General features: G+C 40.3%; 1 protein-coding gene across 11 annotated transcripts in view; it reads left to right on the forward strand.

The window, feature by feature from the left end:
* LOC122523900 (glutamate receptor ionotropic, NMDA 2B) overlaps positions 1–24,355 on the forward strand; it is a 58,542-nt gene that overhangs the window by 26,258 nt on the left and 7,929 nt on the right. For 4 of the 11 annotated variants that reach the window (XM_043645854.1, XM_043645856.1, XM_043645855.1 and 1 more), the window contains exons 2-8: positions 409–1,012; positions 2,296–2,467; positions 18,308–18,486; positions 18,575–18,989; positions 19,306–19,489; positions 19,582–19,720; positions 23,458–23,687. In XM_043645854.1, coding sequence (XP_043501789.1) covers positions 668–1,012; positions 2,296–2,467; positions 18,308–18,486; positions 18,575–18,989; positions 19,306–19,489; positions 19,582–19,720; positions 23,458–23,687 — 1,664 coding nt within the window. In that variant the 5' untranslated portion in view covers positions 409–667. Of the gene's footprint in view, positions 1–408; positions 1,013–2,295; positions 2,468–2,559; positions 2,802–6,298; positions 6,320–8,814; positions 9,809–14,109; positions 14,203–14,792; positions 15,509–18,307; positions 18,487–18,574; positions 18,990–19,305; positions 19,490–19,581; positions 19,721–23,457; positions 23,688–24,355 lie in introns of those variants that run through there. The other 7 variants (XM_043645858.1, XM_043645864.1, XM_043645865.1 and 4 more) reach the window with 5 other exon arrangements.

Consider the following 24,355-nt stretch of genomic DNA (forward strand, 5'->3'; position numbering starts at 1 on the left):
GGAGATCATGCAGACCGCAAATATTTAGGATAGAGAACGCTCGGTTTACCAAAGCCATCCATATGCGACACGTTCGATATCGTGAAAGCTGACGGACGTTGCCCGTTTCCTTGGGGGTCAAGGCAGGCGATCGCTATGCCAAAAAATCCTTTAATCAACTTTCTCCTACCTTACCATACATCTTATTCGTCATTTGCCATTGCTCTTTCTTAACCGGAGGAGACTTCCGATAGAGACAAATTTGTCTCCTCTTGTTCGTCCCAGTTTTGCTCAAAGGATTGACCTACATGCGAGAACAAAATGATCGTTTCTCATCGTCGACTGTTAAAGCAAAATGGTGCACAAGATTCAAAGTTTGAATAATGAATAAAACGAATGTTCATCGATCGGACGCTTTTTCTTTTTCAGGATTCGGCGAAACGGTGAAACGAGCTTGGAAAGACGGAGATGATCGAAAGGCTTACCAGGAGAGACGGAAAGAATGCTGAGAAGATCGGAAGCGTCTTGAATGGAAGAGAGGCAGCGGCCGAGAGGTCGGTACGATTTTGGGAGAAAGAGAGAGAGGAAGAATCGAGGTGAACAAGCTCGGCAGGAGGAAACAGAGAGAGAGAGAGAGAAGGATCTTTTCTCGTAAAATTGGGTTCGTCGACTGGGATCGTGCGGTAAAATGAAGTCTGCTTGCTGGTGGTTCGCCACGTTGCTGATGATACCGGTGCTCGCTGATCTTCCGGAGGGTGCCGTCACTCGCGGCGAAAGTGGGATTAAAATAGGCATGGGAGAGAGAGGAACGACCACCCCGAGAGGTCCCCTCATGAGGGGTAGTTCCGGGGTAAGGATAGGAGAGGGTGGATTTCCAAACTCAACGAGAAAGAGAATCTTCACGACTACGACGACCACGACGACCACGACTATCGCGACTACGACGATGATTACGACGACTTTGCCACCCCCAAGATTCACTTACCCTCCACAATCATCCCTGGAAAATGCTAATAACAACACTTACTTGAAGGTGAGATTTTCCTAGTATCTATCTGTCTCCGCTAATGATCTCCCCGTTACTGTGTTAGGAAAGACAAAAGGAAGAGAGGGAGGGAAAGATATTTCATTTCTAATCTCTCTTCCCGATATGCCAAGAGTTGAAACTACTTTGGTCCCGCATTAGTCTCTCTTCCTTTTCTTCATTTCTCGGTGCGCGAGTGTGTTTGTGGTCTATTCATCGGTAACAATCGATTTATGCAACAGGTGTTCATCGGTGGTGGTTCGTTGCGCGATAATAAAGTCGCGAAAATGTTCTTACTTTTGGGCTTTTTAATCGACTTTCATCGTATACGAGTAGAAGGATGTCGTAAAAGGCTTAATGATTCTCCGCTTGCTACGCGAGACGAGAAAATTTCTCGGATGAAGCGACAAGAAAAGAGGATAAAGATGTAGAGAGAGAGAGAGAAGAATTTTCTCACATTAATTGCCAATTCTCTTGATTGTCTTATCAGCTAAAAGCTCTTTCAGGTTTCTCCAAGCTCTTCGTATTGATATCTCGTTGCATTTATTTCATTTCTACGCGGAACCTACGGAAGAGTATTTTTAGCGATACGTGGCCTCTTAAATTTATTCGATCGCGAAACTTGCCAACAGAAAGAGAGATGTTTTTTGCTGAATTATTTTATCGATTATCAGTCGTAATGATCGAGTCAAATAAACGTCCGTCGAGTGTTCTTATCCGTTGGAGATTGAGCTTCGGTTTATTAAAAGTGGCAAATATTTGTTCGCTTCTTTTCCCCGAGTGCAACGTAAAAAGCGAATTCTTTCTCGTATATACGAGACGAAACGAACTGACGTATGCATGTAAGTCTTTTTTTTTCTGTTAATTAGATTTGCACCAAAGTATTACATATGCAAACTGTTTTTTCTCCACCTCATATTATTTTTTTTGCAGAACCGACTATCATTCATTTGGTCCAACGCTTAAATCGCTTTTATATTCATTCATTAAACTTGAATTTCCGTACTAACGTATTATTGTATCATTCAGGTATCCACTCGTTGAAATTCTCTTAAACTCGGCGAGCACTTTCTCGTCTTCCTCAGAGAATATTATGAAATATTATTATTATATTTGAATTTCTCTCTCGCCGTTTCTTCTCGACAACGTTTTGTTTATTTACGACGTGGATTAAAAGTTCGTTTTATAGAATTATGTATCGCGCAAGATGAATCACGGGGAGCGAATAAAAGAATAGAGAATAATTAATTAAAGAAAGGTTTTTCCTGATGGAATAATTTTGCTTGGCACAGGTTGGCATGATGGTGCCGTACAAAACGTTTGGCGTGAGGGATTACACCAAGGCAGTTACATCGGCGATAAATACGCTTCAGAAGAGTACGAGAGGACCAAAACTAGGACTATTCCAACAGCATGGTATTCGCGTGAAAATATCCATGATGGAACTAACGCCTAGCCCGACCAGTGAGTAGTCCGATTTTATCGTTCCTTCTTTTTATTACATAACCCCGCCCCGTATCTTTTCTATCTCGATGTTTTTCTATTTTTTCCTTTAGTTTTTCTCAACGGACGTATCGAAGCTCTCTCCAAGGGGTTCCCATTGCTACGGGATATCGACCTTATCCTTTTATTTTCACCGATAGGATATAATAAAATAGCTCTGCTCAGGGAGCTTTCGCGAGACAATGTTTATATTTTCCATCTACAAATATTAATCATTCCTTTTCTCTCTCGAATTACTGGCTTGCGAATGACGAAGAGCGTCGATTTAGTAGTTCGTCGAATGAAATAATGATTGGTAAGATGTGGTTCGTTAACTCTCTCCGTTAGTCTTTTTTAAATTCATTTATCCAAAAATATTTGATAATCGTGCTCGTGAAAAAGCTCCTCTTCTGTTCTTTTCCATCTATTCTTTTTCATGCTCCGAAAAACGGCTCCATTCAATCTCGGTTATAGGTGCAATACGCGTAAAATACGCGTATAATTCACGTACTTACGACTTACATAAATGCGCGCCGGCGAGTGCGAAGGAGAGTGCGTTTCACGAGTTGTAAAGTTTAAAGCGACGTATGAAAAGGGAGATAAAGATCTCTCGTTTGAATGATGTTCAGAGAGAAACTCCTTGACGGAGGATTCGCGTTTAACCGTAACCCTTCGTACCATCAATTTGGCAGCCTTGCATTGAAGCATCCTATTTTTTTTTACTTTGTTTCCAGGAAAAATTCGAAACGGCCTCGAGGTTCCTATTCACGTTGCACATCCTTCTTATTTTTTTTTTTATCTTATCGAACGTTCTCCTCGGTTAAACACGTTGAAAAATGCTGTTTTTTTGTTGTTGTTTTCTTTTTAAGATGCTCCAGTTAACGCGATATTTTATGTTATTTTAACCATTTGTTAAATCTAAGAAAAATGATTTAATTATAAATCTATTCGCATCCAAGCTATCGGAAAACATAGTAGAGAAAAGTCTATAGATTATTCATCGATCCTTTATAGCTCCAGTTAAAACATTCACGCAAAGCTCGTTTTTCTGTTCGACCTTTTACGATCTCTCTCTCCTTTTATCTCTTTTGTAATTTCTACCAAAGGCAAAAGTTAATGATTCCAAGTATTTCGTAATAATAAAAAAGGATCCTTTTTATCTGGTCGTTTCGCTCTCTGTAAAATAATCTCGTAGAAATTTTCATTTACCAAAGGTCTCTTCTCTTTCCGTTCGTCGTCAGCAAATGTCTATAATTTCTATGTATATTAGTCGTTCGAATGAGTCATCCGAGCCGAGAGTGTACTCGGGGTTGAAAGAATCGAGAGTTGCCATAGCATCGTATCTTCTTCGACGAAAAGTTTGCACGGTTTTGATTTACATTATGCGTGGTAGTTTGAGAGACTTTGTAATTGGCTGGGATATATGTATCGTCGCGAGTATCCGTGATATTGTATTAAAAGGAAGTCTCGGTTGTAAGCCGAAAGAGTTTTTTGTCTTACATCATTGCCTGGAATATAATTAGAATACCTTGCGTAGTTGTAAGGAAAATAGTTTGAGCTTTCTTCTATCTTATTTTTCTTAGGATAGTGGCGACAGGATGCCACATCAGCATCGAAATTTTTCCGAACGAGGATATTTAACGTTGCGATTGTTTTCCCTGTTTCTTTGATTTTCTTTGTTTTGTTGTTTCGCGCGGTTCCTCCTCCTCCTCCTCTTCCTTCTCCTCCTCCTTGCAACGTGGCAGGAAAGAATACGACGAGAAAAATTCTATGACGTTGTCGAGCAATGGGCGCGCAGGGTGAAGAGAAAGGTATCGACCGCAGAGCAAATTGAACATCGCGGTTAAACGCGAATTCTGCGGCGGCTGACATGTTCTCAAAAGTAAATCCTGTGGTTTACATACGTGATCGATACGCTTCTCGATTTCCGTTTCCCCCATTTTTTTTCCTTCATATTCTACCTGTGTAGGTATTTACACGTATCCATGTATTTGCGTACGAAAGTGTAGGGTTTGTACGTCACTCGAAGGCAATCTCATCCCTCGTTACGATACCTTTCATTATCAGCAATCGTGAAATAGAAAACGACGATCGTATCCCGATATCGCGAAACGTTACACTTTGCTTGAAACATAACGAAAATCGATTCCCCTATCCGATCCTTTTTTTTTTATTTCCTATCTTTTATTTATATTTTTCATTAACCTATACAATGGTATACGAGAATCACTTTGCTATTTAATTCGTTCAAATCGAAACGTTCCTAAATATTTATTATTTTCTTTCTATTTTCCCACTTTAACAATGACGATCGTTGACGAGAATATATATTAAATAATAACGAGCTAGCGCGTTAAAACTAGTCGGGAAGTTAATTTGACGATTCTTCTCAAATTAAGTCATAATGATTTTCATTTATAAATGAATTTGCGATGCGCGCATGTAAATTCAATATACATCTATATACTCGTTCATTGAATCTCAAATGAAGGGAAATGAGTGGAAGAGTAGCACATTTTAAATGGGGGAAAAAGAGAGTAATATAGTGTGAACGAACGTATTCCAGCAACACGTGACTATTCTTTTTGGATCGGAAACAAAGAAAATAATAGAGATGGTAGAGAATAGGAAAATAATCGATGGGTAAGGAACGAGAGTTAAATAAGGTAGGGCGCTAGAATAATCGTGCAGTGACATCCCACTAGGGGGATGTTGTATCAAGGAGGATGTCGTTCAAGTCACTGCAGTTTCTGTCCACAATATTTAGTTGCCGGCTTTTGTTAACGATTTCGGTTAATTTCACCCAAGGGCGATAACGGGACGACAACGCGTCGGAGCTTTTCTTTTACATAAATCCGATTAAATGAAGCGATCGAGGGTAGAACAGGGAGAAAGCGAGCCGAGCTTTTCTACAAGTTGCAAGCTCCTGCCATCTGTCGAAGGATCTCGCAACATTTTTACTCGCAAACGTTATCTTCCAAGTTCCTCCCCCACCACTACTTTCAGCCCCTTTTAACGGAAAAGGCTTTCGCGCATAGAAAATAATTCTTAGCTTGTCGTCCAAACGTTTGCCGGTAATAAATAGTTTGATTTTTCTCGAGATCTTTCATTTCCATAAAAAGGAGCATTGAAAAATGGCGCGGTCGATTCGTAATTTATGACCCCGAGATAAGCCAACAAATTTCCCACCTCTTTTTGTACGAGGATGCGCGAGGATCAAAGAGAGAGAGAGAGATGGAAAAAGGATGAAAAGGTTCGCGCTTCCATTATAATTGATGCCCTCTCTTTTAACCGAGTCAATTTAATTACGATCAGATGTTAGCGTTTATTTTGAAAGAGAGTAATTAATCGTAGGAAGTAGAATTCGCTCGTGCGCGTTATCTCTCGAAAAGATATCGCGTTGGGTGGATAAAATAGAGTGACGGAGTCGACGTTAACTCACGCTGACGCAACTTACCCCCTAACGAACGTGGCTCGTAAAAACGTGCCCACGTCGAATGTGCTCGAGAGGAGACGCTTTCCTCCTCCTCCTCTTTTTCTGTTTCTTTTTTTTTTTTAAAGAAAAAGAAGAGAAGCAGCAGGACGAGTAAAATACGAGTCGGTTGTGATCGATAGGCCGCTCGTTTCCAAAAGTAGGGACACGAAGTTTATTCGATGGTCACTCGACGGGCACTAGACGATCACTCGACTACCACCTTCAAACGGACGGTTGACTTTTTCGATCCCTTTTATCCCTGGAGCCCTTTGGCAATCCTCATCGCGAAATGCGCGCGTGCCCGATAGAAGAAGAATGTTCTCGACTACACTTGGAATTCTTTCCGACTATGCAAAAAGGTAACTACTACTATCGAAAGAGGACAAGAACAAAGCCAACTCGCGATCGTTTTCTACCCCTTCACTTCCTCTTCCCACCCTCCTCCAGCATCCCTACGTGGTCTATAGGACGAGTAGAACGTCCAGCGAATACCACAGCAAATTCCAAAAGCCAACTATGGTTGGATCGCGAATTCGATCGCATTCAGGACACACCTTACGTATTCTATTGGGAAATCACGATTCCTTCTATTATTATATTATATATGTGCATCTGCTCGTCACAACGTTATACATTTTTCAATTATTATCAAATATCGCCGATAACGTTAAAGATTCTTTTTCATTTGCGTTATCTTATAGGTATCCTCGATAAAACTTGATACAGAAAGTTTATTACTTTTTCATTCGATACCAATTACATGTTAATCGTTAAATGAAGTTAATTAGCTTGCAACGCTCAAATATCACAATGGAAAATGAATTGGAATGTACATTATCTGCGAAAACTCGATCAACGTTCTCGTTAAATATACACACAGACGCCAATCGCTGTCGTTCCTATTTATGTGCTGCAACGATCGAATATGTTTCATAATTAGCAAAGCATCATTTTCTTCTGACATTCGAGTTAATGGCTCTTGGTTTTGATGTAAATATCGAAACGGTGTTTCGTTTGCAATTAAAAAAAAAAAAAAACTAGAACCGCCATAAAAATTCGACAATTAACGCGCGCGAGACAAACAACAACAACAACAACAAAACAAGAACAGAGAAAAATTCGTTTTCGTCGTTTTCTTTCGTTTTCGTCTATTCGACGATTTAACGACGAACGTTTTTGCGAAAAATAGCGCAAACGGCATTAACGGTGGTATAACGACCACTTCTATTTCCGTCAAAGAGCACGTACTAACGAAAATATATGGCTCCTTTCGCACGGTGTCTCGTAAATTTAGACTTTCCTTTTTCAAAGAGAAGTATCAGCATTAATAATGTAAAAGAGAAAAAAAGAGAGAGAGAGAGAGAGAGGGTCAAAGGTTTGGGAACGGTTAGGAAGGGGCAAAATATTAAAAAATAAAAAATCAAATGCAAAAGAAAGATAGGAAGATTAGGTTCCATTGAGAAGAAAGCTCGGATAAGGTATTAAAGCGAGATTTTTTCGTTTTCTAAAAGCCACGTTGAAAGTATCCTCTCCTATTTTCTTACACTCTTGTGAAATTCCTTTTTCCCAAGGGTGAACTACGAAACGCGAAACTATAATCGAGAAATAGAGAAAGAAGGAGAGAAAGAAGGAAGGAAAGAAAGAAAGAAAGAAAGTCTAGAAAATACTTGTAAGCTAAATTTTCAGCGAACCTAAGAAAAATATTCCCACGGCGCGGCCTTCGAAATCGCATACCTTTTTCCCTTTTTCTTTTGTTACCGTAGCCGCCAAACGCGGAGCGCGCGTACCTTTGATTTACATTTAAACGTAACTTCGGGTATCTTTTCAACAGGGGGAAGATATCTCTTCTATCACCGTCGCCAAATTTACCCAAGGAAAATAAAAAGTATCGAATTTGTCGAACGTATTTTACGTTCGCGTCGAAACGGTTTCTTTCTTTTGTAAGAGAATCTAAATAGGAAAGCTACATATTAATACGGTATATGCAACGCAACGTCATTTATAAAGCTTCGATTCGTATCGTTGCAAATTTTCTAATCGATTTGCGTTAGCAAACGAGAGTATATAGAACCTTTGTCTCGATTTATTCAGAAGGTGGGACGGCGAGGGAATTCAGAGTTCGTCATATTTCATTATGCATGCGAACACGGAATTCGTTTTTCCTTTCCTTTGTATTCGTCGTGAAATACCCTGCTCTTTTGCGAATGGGACCGCCGACACCTTTCGTGTATTCTTCACGAGGCAAAAAAATACGCTATTAAGTTAAACGACATCACTTTTATATCAAATTTCATGATCTTTCTCGGTTCAGCAATTACGAACGAGTGCTATTAACAACGAACCGGTCCGGTCTATCCGGCAAATACGAAAATGACTTTACCATAGTTCATAACTATGTTATATCTCGTATAATATAATAAATCTAAGAAGAATGAGCTCAGCAAAATCGAGTATTTCCCAGGGAATGTATATTATTTTTCGAGCTATTCGCGAATGGAAGGAAAAGTAGGGCGCCAATGCACGCACCCTACCTAATAGGTAGACTCTAACGAAGAAGATTGAGGGATGAGATCGTCGAATACGCGAAATTTCATTGGAAACCACCTTCGGATTCGTCGTGCTTATCGGAGTCGATTAGGTAAAAAGAAGAAAGTTCGATTCGTCCGAGAATAAGAGAAGTAGCAGCAGAAAGGATTGGGGTAGACATCCACCTATCTCGTGGGTGGCATGCGAGGGTGGTTAAGAGCGTTTCGCGGCGAGGAGGTGTCGCCATGGTGACGGGGGTTCCAAGGCATGCGCAGGGGGTGCGCGCGAGCGCATTAGAAGGATCCACGTCGTGCGGTGGAACACAACACGGGTAGCTGCTTTTTCGCGTTGGCACACCCGGGCTCTCTGCTGGCTGGGCGGTGTCTGCAGCCTTCACTTTCCTCCCGAAAATCGAAGGCTACGGGGCTGCTGACCGCCACGTTTTTTTCTTCCTTTTCCTTCCTCTCTTTCTCTTTCTCTTTCTCTTCTCTCCCTCTCTTCCTCTAACTCTCTCTCTGTCTTTCTTTCCCATCTTTTTCTATCCCGACTTATTCATTTATCCTATCCACCCATCGCACGTTTCTTCGTTCCACTTCATTCGGTAGCGCGAACAGTCGACACGTGTGTCTAAAGAAGAGGAGAAGAAGTAATATTGTACAAAGAAAGTAGGAGGCGGGGGGTGGGTGGGGGGAGGGGATTGGAGGCGACGGGATAGGAGAGGGGGATGGCATCGTGCATCGTGCATCGTGCAACGAGTGAAAGTGTCGACGAGATAACCGCGTAAACATCGGGAATCGCGTTCTGTGTATGTATGTGTGTACGTGAACGGGTTGTGTGGCAAACTCCTTACCATACGGACGAGATGATGATTTTGCTTATCCGCTCGGGGGAATGCTCGGCGGCCTTCTCAAAGTGTGCCTTTATTAGCGTGCGAGAGAGATAGAGGTAGAACACGAGGCCGAAATGTGGAAATGTTTTCCAACTTGGTCCGAAAAGTGTCGTTATCCAGGAGTTCCGCATGATCGAGAATCGAGTTGACCTGATTTCGTCCTTGAACGAATGGAGGATCGATCCTCCACGAGCTCGTGCCTCTCTCTCTCTCTCTCTCTGTCTCTCTCTCTTGTATTTCTTTGTTGTTCTCTTTGGACCATCTCGTTTTGTTCCGTCTTACACCATCCACGATCCACGCACACTTAAGAACACGAAAACTTTCTAAAGGATTATTAATCAGAGAATAACCTTTAGTCATTCTGGTTGATCCCGATGATCGTTTACCACTGCCAAATCCGCTCGATTTATTCTCGGGTATTCTTTTGAAGAAGGTACGTAAATCTATCTCTCTCTCTCTTTCTCTATCTCTATCTCACGCTTGTTCGATGGATGATACTCTCCGAGCCTCGAGTATTACATTTCATAGACACGCGGACTTGCTGTCTGAATCGTTGAAAAATAGAGCGCGTTTTGTAACTGACGCGATAAATTAGTACTTGACCATGCCAGAGTCTATCTCTCTTTCGCTATTCGTCGTCATTTTCCAAGCATGGCTCGGTCCACTCGAGGCACACTCGAGGCGCATCAATTCGATGTATCAACCGATTCGATGCAAGATTATTCTTTTTATTTTCCTTTATTCTCTTTCCCGTTAAACGTTTTCCATACGATAAATAGGATCCTTCTGTAAACCAACCGATCAATTATTATCTCAAAACTTTGCTATTCTACGACGAGGGTAGAATCGCGTTGTCGTTAAATACACACGCGCAATATAACTCGCAAACTCGCTTTTGCATCGATATACAAGCGAATTTACGTTCGTAAATATTTGATGAGCCGAGAGTGGTGGCGACGGCTCAAAATAATCTACAGGAGTTGAGAAAAGTATCGTAAATTGAAGCGTGTAATGATTATAAAGCGTTCGATCGGCGTAATAGCTAGTTTGTTTTCGCAACTTTCTCATTATTTTTATCGCGCGTTTCGTATTTATTTAAGACTCGAAGGATTAAAAAAGCGTTATTTCATCTTGATATAAATAATATATATTAAAGTTGATCGGTAAACATCCATCCACGTACGAGGATTGAGAATCGAAGCTTAACGATATGATCGGAGAAAACAATTCCTCCAGGCAGCTTTATCAAGGCTCCTTTAAAGCTCAGGAAGCCGAGGCATCTTTTGTTTACTTGACTCTGACGAGAACAGAACCGCTGACGATTATGGCACAGCTTCGAGGCATGACCTGCGGTTACCTCTTGCGACCCTCCGACCCAACCAGTATGCACTTCCTTCCGCAACTTTCTACCATCTATCCTTTTTATACGGTTACTTCCGCTTCGTTGTATTTCGTTGCGCAAAAGTTCCCAGAAAGTTCGGACACGTTTACATATTCTCGCATTTTCTTTTATTGGCAAAAAAAAAGAAACAAGCTTTGCAAAAGTTTTCTCTTTTAACGATTTTCAATTTGCGCGATTGATTTCATTTAGGTAAATGAGCTTTTTCCCGTCCATAATCTTCGTTTTAATATCGAGTATCGGACATCCGATATACTTATTTTCGATATTATTTATCTCTTTTCACATGCACGAACGAAAAACTCGCGTATTCGGTATTTAGAAATATTTCCCTTTGCTCAAACGGATTGAGCTACGAAAATCGTAGTAACGGTAATCACGGGGAATCATTCGATCATGTTGGACTTTTTATTTAAAAATATTTGAATAATTTTTCATCTCTCGACCTTTCCTCTGCGTATTTATGTACGTAAAAAGCGGTAGGTACCGAGGCATAGAATTTGTCCTCGAGGAGAAAGAGAAAAAAATTGTGTTAATCTTCTCGTTGGAAATACATTCTGGCATGGAAAAAAACTTTGCGTGCCAGCTGTGACTCGCCGCCTTTCGAGTCCCTTCGCAACGAGAATGTAGAATGTAGGTTCCCTCTTGGTTAATATCGCGGTCAGTGGAATCGCGTTAGAAACCGTCGGTGCTTTATCAGCCAATTGTTATCGACCGTGTGAATGTATTCGATGCGATATCAAAAGGAAAAAGCGAAGAAGAAAAAAGGAAAAGATATCAGCCTCTTGGGGTACGTTCTTCTCGTAGATCCCGATAACGAGTTTACCGATAACTAACGTCATCCGATCGATTTTAACGTCGAATCGCTGAAAACGAAGGATCGTCCTAACGATAAAAAACATTCTCATTTTTCTTTTATATTATCCTGTACTTTCCGTAAAATGGAATTACGTAGACTACTTCACTCTTTCGATGGAAAAAGCATTTTTCCCAATAATTAATTGTTTCATTAGATTTTTGTTTTCTCTTTTACAAAGGGATAGAAATCAAAGTATCTCAATAATGTCAAAGGAAAAGTTTCAATGGAGTCTCGTTGAAAAATAAAGAAAAAGAAGAGAAAGAGAGCGAGAAATTTTTTTTTGCGACGTACCGATCGTAGGGTACAACAAAGATATATAGTGCGTTTCCAACGAAGAAGACTAACGAGCAAGAAGAAGTAATTTAATGCTTGCCATTTGTCATCTCGCGAAGGGCGCATTTTCTGCGTTTAATTACGTCGTTTTTAGAGACGGCGTTAAACCGAGGATAGCCTCTCTCTCTCTCTCTCTCTCTCTCTCTCTCTCTCGGGTAACACGAGAAAAATTGTCGCGATGTGATAAAATATAAAAAGAATCAAAAACGAAATGAAACAGTTGGGAGATGCGTTAATTGTAAAAGATAGTAGCTTTGATGAAACCGAACGAGAACGTTTCATTTTCCTTGTTATTATATTTCATTTGGGTGGAAAATCGATCATCGATTTAATGCGGACTCCTAAATCAAAAGAATTTAATTAACTTTGCGCAATGTATATTTTTAATCGAGGTCGAATTTCATTTTCGCTTCAAACGCCAACGGAAAAGAGAGAAAAAAAAAGAGATTAGGTGCCTTCTCAAGAGGGAAGGACTCGCTATCTCTCTCTCTCTCTCTCTCTCTCTCTCACTCCCCAATTTTAGATTCTCGGGAAGCCATTCGCGATCGACTCCTTTCACCGAACATTCTTATCAAAACTATCTTGAAATTCCTGTCAAAGAATAACGCCCGGAAACTAGTATGAAGTTTTACTTTTCGCGCGAAGGCACGTGGATAAAAGTTAGAGCAAATAAGAGAAAAGAATTAGCAACGATTAAGCGAAAGTTTGAAATGATTTTGTACGGTACTGCGATTGCTTTGAAACTATTCTCTTCTCTCCTCTTCTCTTCTCTTCTCTTCTCTTTTCTTTTCTTTCCTTTAGATCGTAAAAGTAGATATTTTTCTTACGTGTTATCGCATTGAAAACTCGGTTGTTCGCCAATGACGTAGATATCATCTATCTGCGTTGGCTCTGGCAAGCTCTCGTGAGAAACTTTAACTTAATAATAGCTGGACAAGCTACTCAAAGTACCCGAGTACCACCAGTAGACGCTCTTATTAAAACATTGGCTTCGTGCACTTCAGAAAATTGATTTAACTCTTAAACAGGAACGCGTTCTACCACCGGCCGCACCGTAAGTGGAGTTTGCTGAAAATTTTTTCCTCCTCCGAAAAATAAACGCTGATTAAACTTTTCTATTCTTTCGCGCGCGAACACAATGTGTTTAATAATAGGTGAGAAAGGTTCGGAAGTATCGAGGGAGAAATAGAGAGAGAGAGAGAGAGAGAAATGAAAAAGAAAATGAATGGCCGAAACGTTGCGAGCGTTTTTTCTCGATAATCGAAGAAACTCTTCTTCTTTCGAAGGACTCCGAGAAATGCTAGCTACGATTTCTATTCTTTACGCAGCTTCCTAAGGGACGGGAAAAAAAGGTTCCCTTCTGATAATCGAACTCGACACTCGATCATTCTTGATCGTCGCGGAAGAATTCGGAAAAAGGAACGAGAAAGGCAGCAGACAGGAATGTTTAATACTTTTTTCTTCTTCTCTGCTTATCAATGAAATAATACTTGCTCGTAAATTACGAATTGCCTTTATCTCGTTGCCCTCGTTTTTATTATTCTTCGATATTCCATAATGATGCCATTTCTTTTTGTTTTGTTTTTTCCTTCAAACAAATTAGCTTCGCATATAAAGGGGCAACCTTTCGTTTTATATAATTATAATTAATATTAGTTATTGTCCGTGAACGTAATGATCAATTAAAGCGTTCTAAAAGGTGAGGTTTAATGAGTGCACGAGAGCGAATAATTTATGGGTGGCAAGCAACGCGTGCAAATTATGAGTCTTCCACCAAATAGTAGATAATATATTCGAAACGTGCGAAGAGCTGCTCGATTTACATGAATGCCCATGCATAATAACCGATATATGAAAACTACGTGCATTAACTTATATCACGTTCTTCCATTTTTCCTCTTATTTTTCAAAGAAGGAAATTCGATACGCATGAAAATGTCTTCTGACGCGAACTGTCGCAAAACTTAAATCCCAGTATTTCCGGTGAATATCGCGTTGCCTCGATAGTTTCATTCACCGAGACCGCAGATAAATCCAATTGGATCTACCTAAGGGAAATTGCGTTTCTTAACCCTCCCCCCTCTCTCTTTCTCTCTCTCTCTTTCTCATTGTCAGTTCGTTGAAATTCGATTTTTCATCGAAGGGAGCTATCGGACATCGGGTTTTTCTTTTTTTTTGTTTCCATGAAGAAACCAATGCAAAAACTATGGAAAAATGAACGATATGATACTATTGGGTAATCCTTTTTTTCCGATTTTATTCGTTTTTCAAGCCGTGGCAGTTTCAATGGACTCGACGTTCGACAATGGACTCGTCGTCGTCGTCTATCGTCTAGCAAAAGATACGACAAATATTTGTAGCATTTTTCTAAGGAAAACTATCGGAATTCGCGAAGAATGCGAATGTCAGGGTTGTTCGGACGAGGTTCGATTATATTAACCATTAAATCGTGATTAGTTTGAGGAAGCGGAAGAGACAAAGAAAATTTTATCGATCGGTCTAACGCTTTCGATCTAAACTTTCCCGTAGAAAATTATCGTAGGGTTTCGAAATCGGTTTTCCAACGTAATTACTCTAGTCTCGTCTGTTTTATTAAAACTTTGCGATGCCCTTAGACGAAGGTTCGCACGAACTGTTCGACTGTTTCTAACTTGAGTCTACAAGGCATCGATACTTTTCATCCTTAAATTATTTACTCGGGGCTCGAGAAACTTCTTTCCTATTTAAAGGCGAGAACAAAAATAAAAGAACAAAATAAAACGTAATAAAACAAACGGGCTTTGCTTTTACAGAGAAGATCGACCTTTTTATTTTTTATTTTTCCAGTGTCTTCCGTAAAACAATACCTTCGATAAGGGACGAGTGACGATTAATCGTATTTTATAAAAATCACCGAATCGTACAACACATTAGATACATACTACAAAGAGTAACCTTATATTACGCGATTGTTCAATTACTTAACGTCGTCTTCCTAAAGTTAAACATAACTTTTAATTATCGCGGACTCATTTTATCGATGGATTCGTCTTGACAAACGAACGAAGAAAGAAGAAGAAGAAGAAGCACGCGATAAATAATCTAAATACAGTGACAATCTATAATAAAGTCAAAAGAAACGAACGAGAAAATGACGAGTGTTGGAAGATAAGAAGAAGAGGAAGGAAGGAAAGAAGGAAGGAAGATGCGAGACGCTAAGATTTTATCGGCGATGATGATCCTTCCGCTTCTCGGGACGCTAGTCGTCTCCGGAGTGCAGACTTGGGGATCGACGATCGGTCAAAATGAAATTCGCGAGCGATCGATCGAAGAAAATGTGAAAAATAATCAATTGCCGAATTTGACTATCGGTTTGGTGGTGCCCCACACGAATTTCAATGCTCGCGAATATACGAAAACGATCAATCGAGTGGTCAGTAATCTTCGGAAGGGTCACGCAGGAAGGAACAAGGGTCACGGAAGATTCACGTTTTTCGACAAGTACGCGTTCACGCAGCACCACGTCAAGAGTACTATGCTGAGACTCACGCCAAGTCCTACAGGTAAAAATTACGAATGATATCTTCCGCCGAAAGAAATTCAAACGTTAAGGTAATCGTCCGCGTGAAATCTAAAACGAGAAAGATACCCGAATAACTTTTCCCATTTTCTTTTTAATCCTTTCCTTTTAATTCCTCTTTTTTTTGAAGTTATACACTTCTTCTTTTGGCGCGTTGGGGAATGATTTTGTTCCGAGCGTCTGGAAAAACGACACCATGAAGTTTGTCGGTATTTACGACGCGCGGCAAAGCGATTTCAAGTATACGGCATGAAGTTGTCTTCTTTTCTTCCCCCCTTTTTTTCTCAAGCGGGTCACCCATCCAAATACTAATCGTACTCAGCGCTGCTTTACTTAAATGATCGAAGCGAGAACTAATGCTGTAACCGCGCCATGGCTGTTGACGCGTGAATTAATTCGATATATCTCTCTTATATTTAGCGTGGACTGATATCTATATTTTGATATTTTCTTTTTCTTTTTTTTATTCTTTCTTATATATATAATAATAATTATTTTTTTTTTAAGTTATTTTTTTCTTTGAAGTTTTTTTTTGAAGTTATTTTTGAGGTTATTGAGGTTATATTCGTTTTGGTACGGCAAAGAAGTATAACTTCTTACGTGCGTACATAAGTACACACTCCAGTTTTTTTTATTCTTTCTTATATATATATAATAATAATTATTTTTCTTTTTTGAGTTATTTTTTTTCTTTGAAGTTTTTTTTTGAAGTTATTTTTGAGGTTATTGAGGTTATATTCGTTTTGGTACGGTAAAGAAGTATAACTTCTTACGTGCGTACATAAGTACACACACCAGTTCTTTTTTTCTTACATTTTCTTTTCTTTCTCTCTCTCTTTGTTGTTACCGAGAATGAAAGTTCGAACAGGAGGAGGAACTCGAATTCTTTTTCTTTATCTCGTGGCATATCCGAAAGATCTCCTGACCAACCAATATTTCAGGCTTAACTCATACCAAAACGTTCTCGACGTTACCGAGTTTGCGTCCCTGTGTTTATTTACACGCTCGAGTTACTCTCACCCAGTATATACGCCAAATGAAATTCCCCTGTAAATTTCATCCGTCCTCCTTCCTTCTCCATTCCTCCCCCTATTTTCGTTAGATCCTCTCTCTCTCTCTCTCTCTCAACATACAGGTTCGCGTTTAACGCACGAGTATATGGATGCGCGCCAACGGCCAACTCGAGATTGCATTATTTTCATTCTATTTTCCTTTCATTTTTCTAGTTTCTCTTTCTCTTTACCTTTCCCAATGTCTCGCGTTTGCTTGACCATTTTTATTTTCTTATCGAACATGACGGGTGGGAGGGGTAGTATGTTCAATGCTTTTACATCGACAAATTAGGAACGCACGATCGAGAAATCGTTCGACCGTATCTGACCGATACACCCTTCCAAGTACGTTCAAAATAGATACTTTATTACATCGAATATAATCTTTCCTACTCTCCCTGTCTTCTTTATCTTCGGCAGCCGAACCTATGATGTCGAAATTGCTTTCACGGTTTAAGGCTTTGAGGCTTTTGCCAAAGGAATCTTTTTTGAAAACAACATTTGCACGATTCCAACGAAAGAGAGAAAGCAAGGGAATACGCGTACAACAAGAGTATCTTCGAGAAATTGATCTTTTTTTGAAATTCTTTTTACCCCTCCCTCAATGGCATGCAGGGATTTAGAATAGCGACGGTATTAAGTTTTACGAGTGAATATTTAATGGAAAAAAATACTCGAGTACCGAGGCGAAAGTCGAAAACTTTGGAGAAACTCTTGGACTCGTTGTGTTTGGTTTTGTCACGGCAAAGTGAACTCTTACCAACGAGATCTTAGTTCCCGACAACTACGACTAAATAATTCGTGCATTATCATAAGCACGAAAAGTTGAAATTTTCCATTCATCGATATTTTCTTTCTTGCGTACGATGCGGCGCTTGTGTATTCCTCTACCTTTTCGAGTAAGAAAAAAAAGGGAGGAACGAACTACGGAATCTCGTTATGGTATGCATTTTTGATGGGGGAAAGGAAAATGAGGAAAAAAAAGAAAGATGAAAGAAGGACGAGAAGAAAGCGGACGGCGGGAGTATTCGTTTGTAAAGAAAAAAGAAAAGGTGAAGAGACCTTTGACAAGAGAGAGAAGAAAATAGATAAGTGGACCGAAGAAAAAGTTTTCGAGTAAAGGGATGAAAACGATCGAGTCTCTCGTGGCAGGCTTTATACCTTATCGTAACGATCGATAAAGTTTCTTTTGCTCATCGAAAAGTGTATAGCGGGATAACGTAAACTCTGATGGAACGTAGATAACTGGGAAGAAGCAACCTACCTAGCTACCAACGGTGTCGCGTATTCGTTTTTCAAGATCTCTCGAGTATCATCTTCGATCCGTTATCGATAGAACGGAATCGTTTAAGTACTACGTATGCAAGCGAGTACTTACAGAAAGAAACTAAAGGGAAAAGAGATCGGACGAGTGCGGAACGTTGGCAAAATGTTGGAGTCGAACGTGGAAAAGAGGTCACTCGGTCATTGCATTCGTGCCTTACGTTCGAGACCCTGGATATCGAACTAGTTTCTTCGTTGAAACTCTCTGAGCGCTAGCTATTTTCTTTTTCTTTTATTTTCTTTCCTATATTTTTCTTTCCTTTTTCTTTCTCTCTCTCTCTCTCTCTCTCTCTCCACCGCGAGAGAAAGTTTTTTTTCCCGAATAGTAAGCGCGGAGGAAGTAAGAAAAAGCTCGTAAAATCATTTTACAATTGGATGCTAGAATCGAGCGTAAATTTCTGTTACAGCAATACTGAATTCCCTCTGCAAGGATTTCCTGTCGTTGAACGTATCGGCTATTTTATATCTGATGAATTACGAACAATACGGTCGTAGCACGGCCAGCGCTCAGTATTTTCTTCAATTGGCCGGTTATCTAGGGATTCCCGTTATTGCTTGGAATGCCGATAATTCTGGACTCGAAAGGGTAAGTAGCTCTCTCTCTCTCTCTCTCTCTCTCTCTCTGGCCATCCATCACTATCCATCTACTATCTCTCCGTGTCTGTTTATTTCAGCGAGCCTCGCAGAGTAATCTGCAACTGCAATTGGCTCCTTCGTTAGAGCATCAAACGGCTGCTATGTTGAGTATCATGGAACGATACAAGTGGCATCAGTTCAGCATAGTTACATCGCAAATAGCCGGCCACGACGATTTTATTCAAGCGATAAGAGAACGAATTTCCGAGATGCAAGATAGATTCAAGTTTAACATATTGACCACGATACAGTTTACGGATTCGAGCGATATCATAGAGTTGGTAAACAGCGAGTCGAGAGTGATGCTTCTCTACTCGACTAGAGAAGAGGCAACGCGAATACTCAAGGCGGCGCAAGATTACAAAATCACAGGGGAGAATTACGTTTGGATCGTCACCCAAAGCGTCATCGAAAATCTTCAATTTGCCAGTCAATTTCCGGTTGGAATGCTCGGTAAATAAGAATATCTTTTTCCTCGACTCACTCGTCGTCGTCGTGGTCGTCGTCGTCGTCGTCGTCGTCGTTTATTCTCGTTCACAAATATTTTCAGTCCACGCCAGATTTCTTTTCATTTTCTAACATTTCTCTTTCCATCCTAAAAACGAATGCATGCGAAACTTCTCCCTACGTATTTTTTTTTTTTTGGAAACGGTTAAGTATTGGGATCTTGCCGCGCGTGCACGGTATAACGATCAGTGTTGGTACATCCTATGTAATCTTTTCATCTCGTTTTCTTTTTCCTCATTCTCGTCTGCATTCGTACGCGAAGGCGTGCATTTCGACACCAGCAGCGAGAGCCTCATCAACGAGATCAATACGGCCGTCAAAGTTTACGCCAACGCTGTCGAAGACTTTGTGAACGATCCCGAGAACGCTAACCGCAGTTTGGATACTCAACTAAGTTGCGAGGGTGCCGGGGAAGCTCGGTGGAAAACAGGCGACTTATTTTTTAAGTAATCCTTCGATATTTGTTACGCATGTATTACGCTATGTTTACTTAGAAAGAAGAGGATGGGGTGGCTTATACCAAACTTTTCTAATGCAGATATTTGAAGAACGTGTCGGTGGAGGGTGATCAAGGAAAGCCAAACATTCAGTTCACTCAAGACGGTGTTCTCAAGGCTGCGGAATTGAAGATTATGAATCTTCGTCCTGGACTTAGTCGGCAACTCGTTTGGGAAGAGGTACGTACGTTAAATGATTGAGCGCAAGATTTTTCTATTAAAACTATCGTTTTAATAGAGTCGAATAAATATCGTTGAATATTTTTGATAGTAATTTAACCGCGTTAACCATCTACGAGAACTCTCGTTTCTAACGATCAATGCGAAAACGAATAATTCTAGGAATCAAGGATTTTTATGCATTCGCTACGAAATTAAGTTGTAATACAATTTAGCTCGAAAGGGTGGAAATAAAAAAGGGATTTTACGAGAGAGAGAGAGAGAGAATGCAAAAATAGGTAAGTGCATGTGCGCAGGTGCTAGCAGCTTTCTATTTACATGAATTCTCAGCACCGTTAATTCGACCTTTTCGTTCGCTTAAACACATTACTCCGAGTGCTCCGGAAATCCTGGCGATAAATTCATCTGTTTGCGTGTGCGTGGGTATGAGGGAAAAAGAGAGAGAGAGAGAGAGAGAGAGAAAAGGGAAAAAACATAGGAAGGATTCTCATTGTTCTAATCGTAGGAAAAAATCTATTGGAAAAAGAAAAGCACGAGGGCAAGAAGAGCTAAGGTAGGTATTATATTTATACTCGAACATTGATTGAACGCGATTTTTCGCATATTGATAGCGCGAATGAAAGAGAAATGGAGATCGGGATAAAAGGGCGAGAGAGATATCTTGAAACAAAGGGATATGTTCCTAAAGTGAAAAAGCAATGCGAATGCCGCAGCTTTGCAACGACATAAAGGAACAATGGTTTGGATCGTTTTGTTCCGTCGTGGACAAAAAGGGGTGAGAAATTTTCCCCTTGGAATCTTTACCTTTACACTGGATTCCTCTTTATGGATACATTAGATCGGTTGACAGAAAAATGACCCACAATTGTATTGCGTTGTAAAAAATATTGAAAGGAGAATAGAAGAAAAGGAAGAAGAAAAGGAAAAAAAGGGCCTTTCCTTTCCACCTACGTACTTGGAATATCTTATCGATTTGATCCAATGAGCGTTATCGGGTTCTCCACGAAAAACACGAATAGTATTCAGGTGCGGATATCAATCTCCGAATGGAAAGCCGCAAGCACCCTTCGTTTCGTTTCTAATTAGATCCTCGTGCAGGGTTGACATCAATGCGAATTATATCAACGTTCTACTCTCTCGTTTGATGGCCACTAAACGCGTTCCTATCGATCCTACGTCGAGAGAATTTTACTACTGCTGCTGCTCTTTGCGCGTCGATGAAATTAGGGAATCATTATTAACACTTTATCTTTCCATTCGCTCATTTATTTTCTACGAAGGAAAAAAGTCTTTCGATGCATTTTTCAGACTTTATAACACACACGTTCGATTATTTAATTTTTCACGAGTAGTATATTTCATAATTTTCTGACCATTCTTTAATTAGAAATAACTCATTTGTTATCGTTCGGTTATTTCTGAAACTAATAAATTTTTACTTTGATGCGGTCAATTCGATGTCGATAAAATTATACTTAAAATTCGAATGATGGGATAGAAACCGGTGGAACTTTGCGAGTTTTGTGTGTCAAGCATGAAACATGCGCTAATCGTGCAAGGTCGAGGCTAGTAATTAATCGGTTATCGGAAATAGCGGACGCTTCGATATTCTCTCTCTCTCACACTCACTCTCTCTATCTCTCTCTCCCTCTATCTCTCTCTCTCTCTTGTTCAATACACCGAGGGCGAGAGAGTTAGTACGCGTTTGCACGTCGAACGTTGCCTAGTATGGACGTCTAATTAGCAGAATTGTTCGAATTGCGAACAAGAGAGAATATCTCTTGTTCTACAGAATATTATTCGCTAATTACGAAAGCGTTTCGTCGAACTTCATCGTCTTCGTCTTCGTCATCGTCGTCGTCGTCGTAGTAGATTTTTACTTTTCCTATCGAAAAATAGGTGAAACGAATTGTAGAACTTGTAGAACTAAATCGTTGGGGGGTCCTTTCCATCGCGTGAGAATGAATATTTACGAGATTATTAAGACTCGGTTTGCTCCTATGGGTCTCGCTCGCATTTCCGAAAAATCACGAATTCCACACCTTGGTGAGTTAATGTTAACGTTGTGTGGAATAAATGCACGAATATCGTTCGTTTATCTTCAAAATGGTAGGTAAAGCTTTTACGATGATTTTAAAAGATCGTTGCAGTCATCGAAGAAAAACCCAGAGAGAGAGAGAAAGAGAGAGAGAGAGATTAGACGTCGTCCATACAGATGTTCATTAAAGGACACAGGCTATAATATGAATAACAGAGGGCCATTAATTTCCGAAAGTTTAGTTCGTGTCGCCGCGACGAACTGTCATCGAGCAAAAGAGAGTAACGAAAAGTTTGAGCAGTTCCCTTTTCGATAAACGAACTTTAGATGAAAATCGGCAGACTTTGATGGATCGAAGCAAAGTGAAGGAAGAGTAGTTAGACGATGACGGTGTTCTAATCTCATTGAAGATGTAATTAAAACGTCGCAGTGAAGCCCTGGTAAATAGGAAAATTCAATGTTTCGTCGCGGTAACCTTCGTAAAATACATAGTCAGTTTTCCTCCTCTTTCTCTTCCTTCGGCAGATAGGACGTCGACGCTCTTAATTACGTTCTCGTCATGTTCGACGTTATTTCGATTAATTCTTCGTACTCGCGTGTCCACCATCCTTGACGTTTCCGTTCGCATTTAAAAAAGCCTGACACTCTCTCTCTCTCTCTCTCTCTTCGTCTCGTTCTCATCGCTATGCTATGGAAAAAAAATGAAATACGAAAAAACTTATACGAGCTTTCATTTTCGCGTGTAAACGAAAGGAGAATCCTCCTTTCTACTTTCCATATTATCGCTATTATCGTGCAGCTTTTTTTTTTTCTTTTTCTCTCATATAGGAGATAAAAAAAAAAACTAAACCGACGGAGGCGTTGGTTGTGCGCTAGTAAAATCTCTTTTAGCGAACGTCCGTCAACTTGGTGTCAGTGCCTAAATGAAAAAATTCATGGTCCATGAGATGTATTTGTGTGAACGTGGATAGGTGTGTGTGTGTGTGTGTGTGTATGTTCGTACCTAGCGTATATAATCGCGTACAGAGGGTAGGGAAAAAAGTCTCGCGAGGGTGGCAACATGCGTGTTCATGAATTTTCATGACTGAAACATTCTAGCTCGTCGAATTTCAAGGAATATCGACTTCCAATAAGCGTGTGTCGAACGATCGTCCCGCAACGATCGCGTTGCGTCCGCCGAAGGAATAAGAGGACAACGCGAGATCCACTCAATTTCGCATATTCAAGGCTTAACTCTGTTTTCATCGCAACAGTGATCGAATTGCATACGTTTGAGCTATGAGCCGGCGATGATAATATCGGTTAGCGTAAGCTTCGTCAAACGTCAAATTTCAAACTGTCGGACGATTAATCCGAGGTTCACACGCGCAATCCTCTTACAAGAGGAGACTTCCTTTGATTTGGGAACAACGGTTCCTCAAGTGACAGCCGTTTAACCTTCCTATAGTAGAATCTACTATCGTGCTTAGGTACGATATTGAAATCCGACGGTCCTACATACACGCTTAATTACGTGTACGTGTACGTGTACGGAGCCATTTTGGCTGCTAGCATAAATTACACACATTCCAAACGTTTCATGAAACATATCTCGTATTTCATTAACTACCTCGACAGGGGGAGGAGGAGGATGAGGAGAAGAGCTTCGTTTAACCTTTTAATCTTCTTTTCTTTTCTTTCTTTCTTTCTCTCTCGACAGATCGGTGTGTGGAAGTCTTGGAAAAAAGAAGGATTAGATATAAAGGACATCGTCTGGCCGGGTAACACGCACACGCCACCTCAAGGAGTACCGGAAAAGTTTAATCTGAAGATAACGTTTCTCGAGGAACCACCGTACATCAATCTCGCCCCACCCGATCCCGTCAGCGGAAAATGCTTAATGGATCGTGGTGTTCACTGTCGAGTAGCCAAGGAATCAGAGTTTACCGAGTAAGTGAAAACAATCTTATCCAAGTTCTAATCTTGTTTCTCTTCTTTCTCTTTTTTTTTCTTTTTTTTTTAATTTCTATCTATTATATATCTTTTACCAAACTCCCTCGTCAAGATAATGAAAATGAAATGCGATTGAAAATGTAATAGGCGAATAATTCCTCCTTTGAGAAATCCAAGGATCCCTCGGGTAAATCGAGCCTGTTCGATGCACATAGGGTTTAATGTGCAACAAGGGCATTTTTTTAAATATTTCAAGAGGCTAGTTGTTTCTCTTAACTCTGGCAACTTGGAACATAACTAAATAGAGTCAGGGCTTGTAGCGGTTTATGGAAAATTAAGGTAAAGCGGAGAAGGCCTTTGAGAACGATTCGAGCGCGGGAAAATGAAGGAGAGGTTTAGGGGGGGGGGGTTTGAACGTAATAATAGCGAAAGAAGATCGAGGTAACCGACTAACGCGTCCATCGGGAAGAATTTGTTGAAAATTGGAACGTTTCCTCGATTAGAAGACAAATATCCAAGGGAAATTGATGATGATTGGAAAAAGACAAGCAAAGCCGACTAACGCTCGTGAAACATCGATACAATTTAAATTCGACCTAACGGGAATTCGAGCTCTCTCCTCTCTCACGGTCAGTTTGTTATTTTTCCGTTTGTTATACGAACGA

The sequence above is a fragment of the Polistes fuscatus genome, unplaced genomic scaffold (genome assembly GCF_010416935.1).
Source record: "Polistes fuscatus isolate 324 unplaced genomic scaffold, CU_Pfus_HIC Scaffold7, whole genome shotgun sequence".
Taxonomy (NCBI): Eukaryota; Metazoa; Arthropoda; class Insecta; order Hymenoptera; family Vespidae; genus Polistes; species Polistes fuscatus.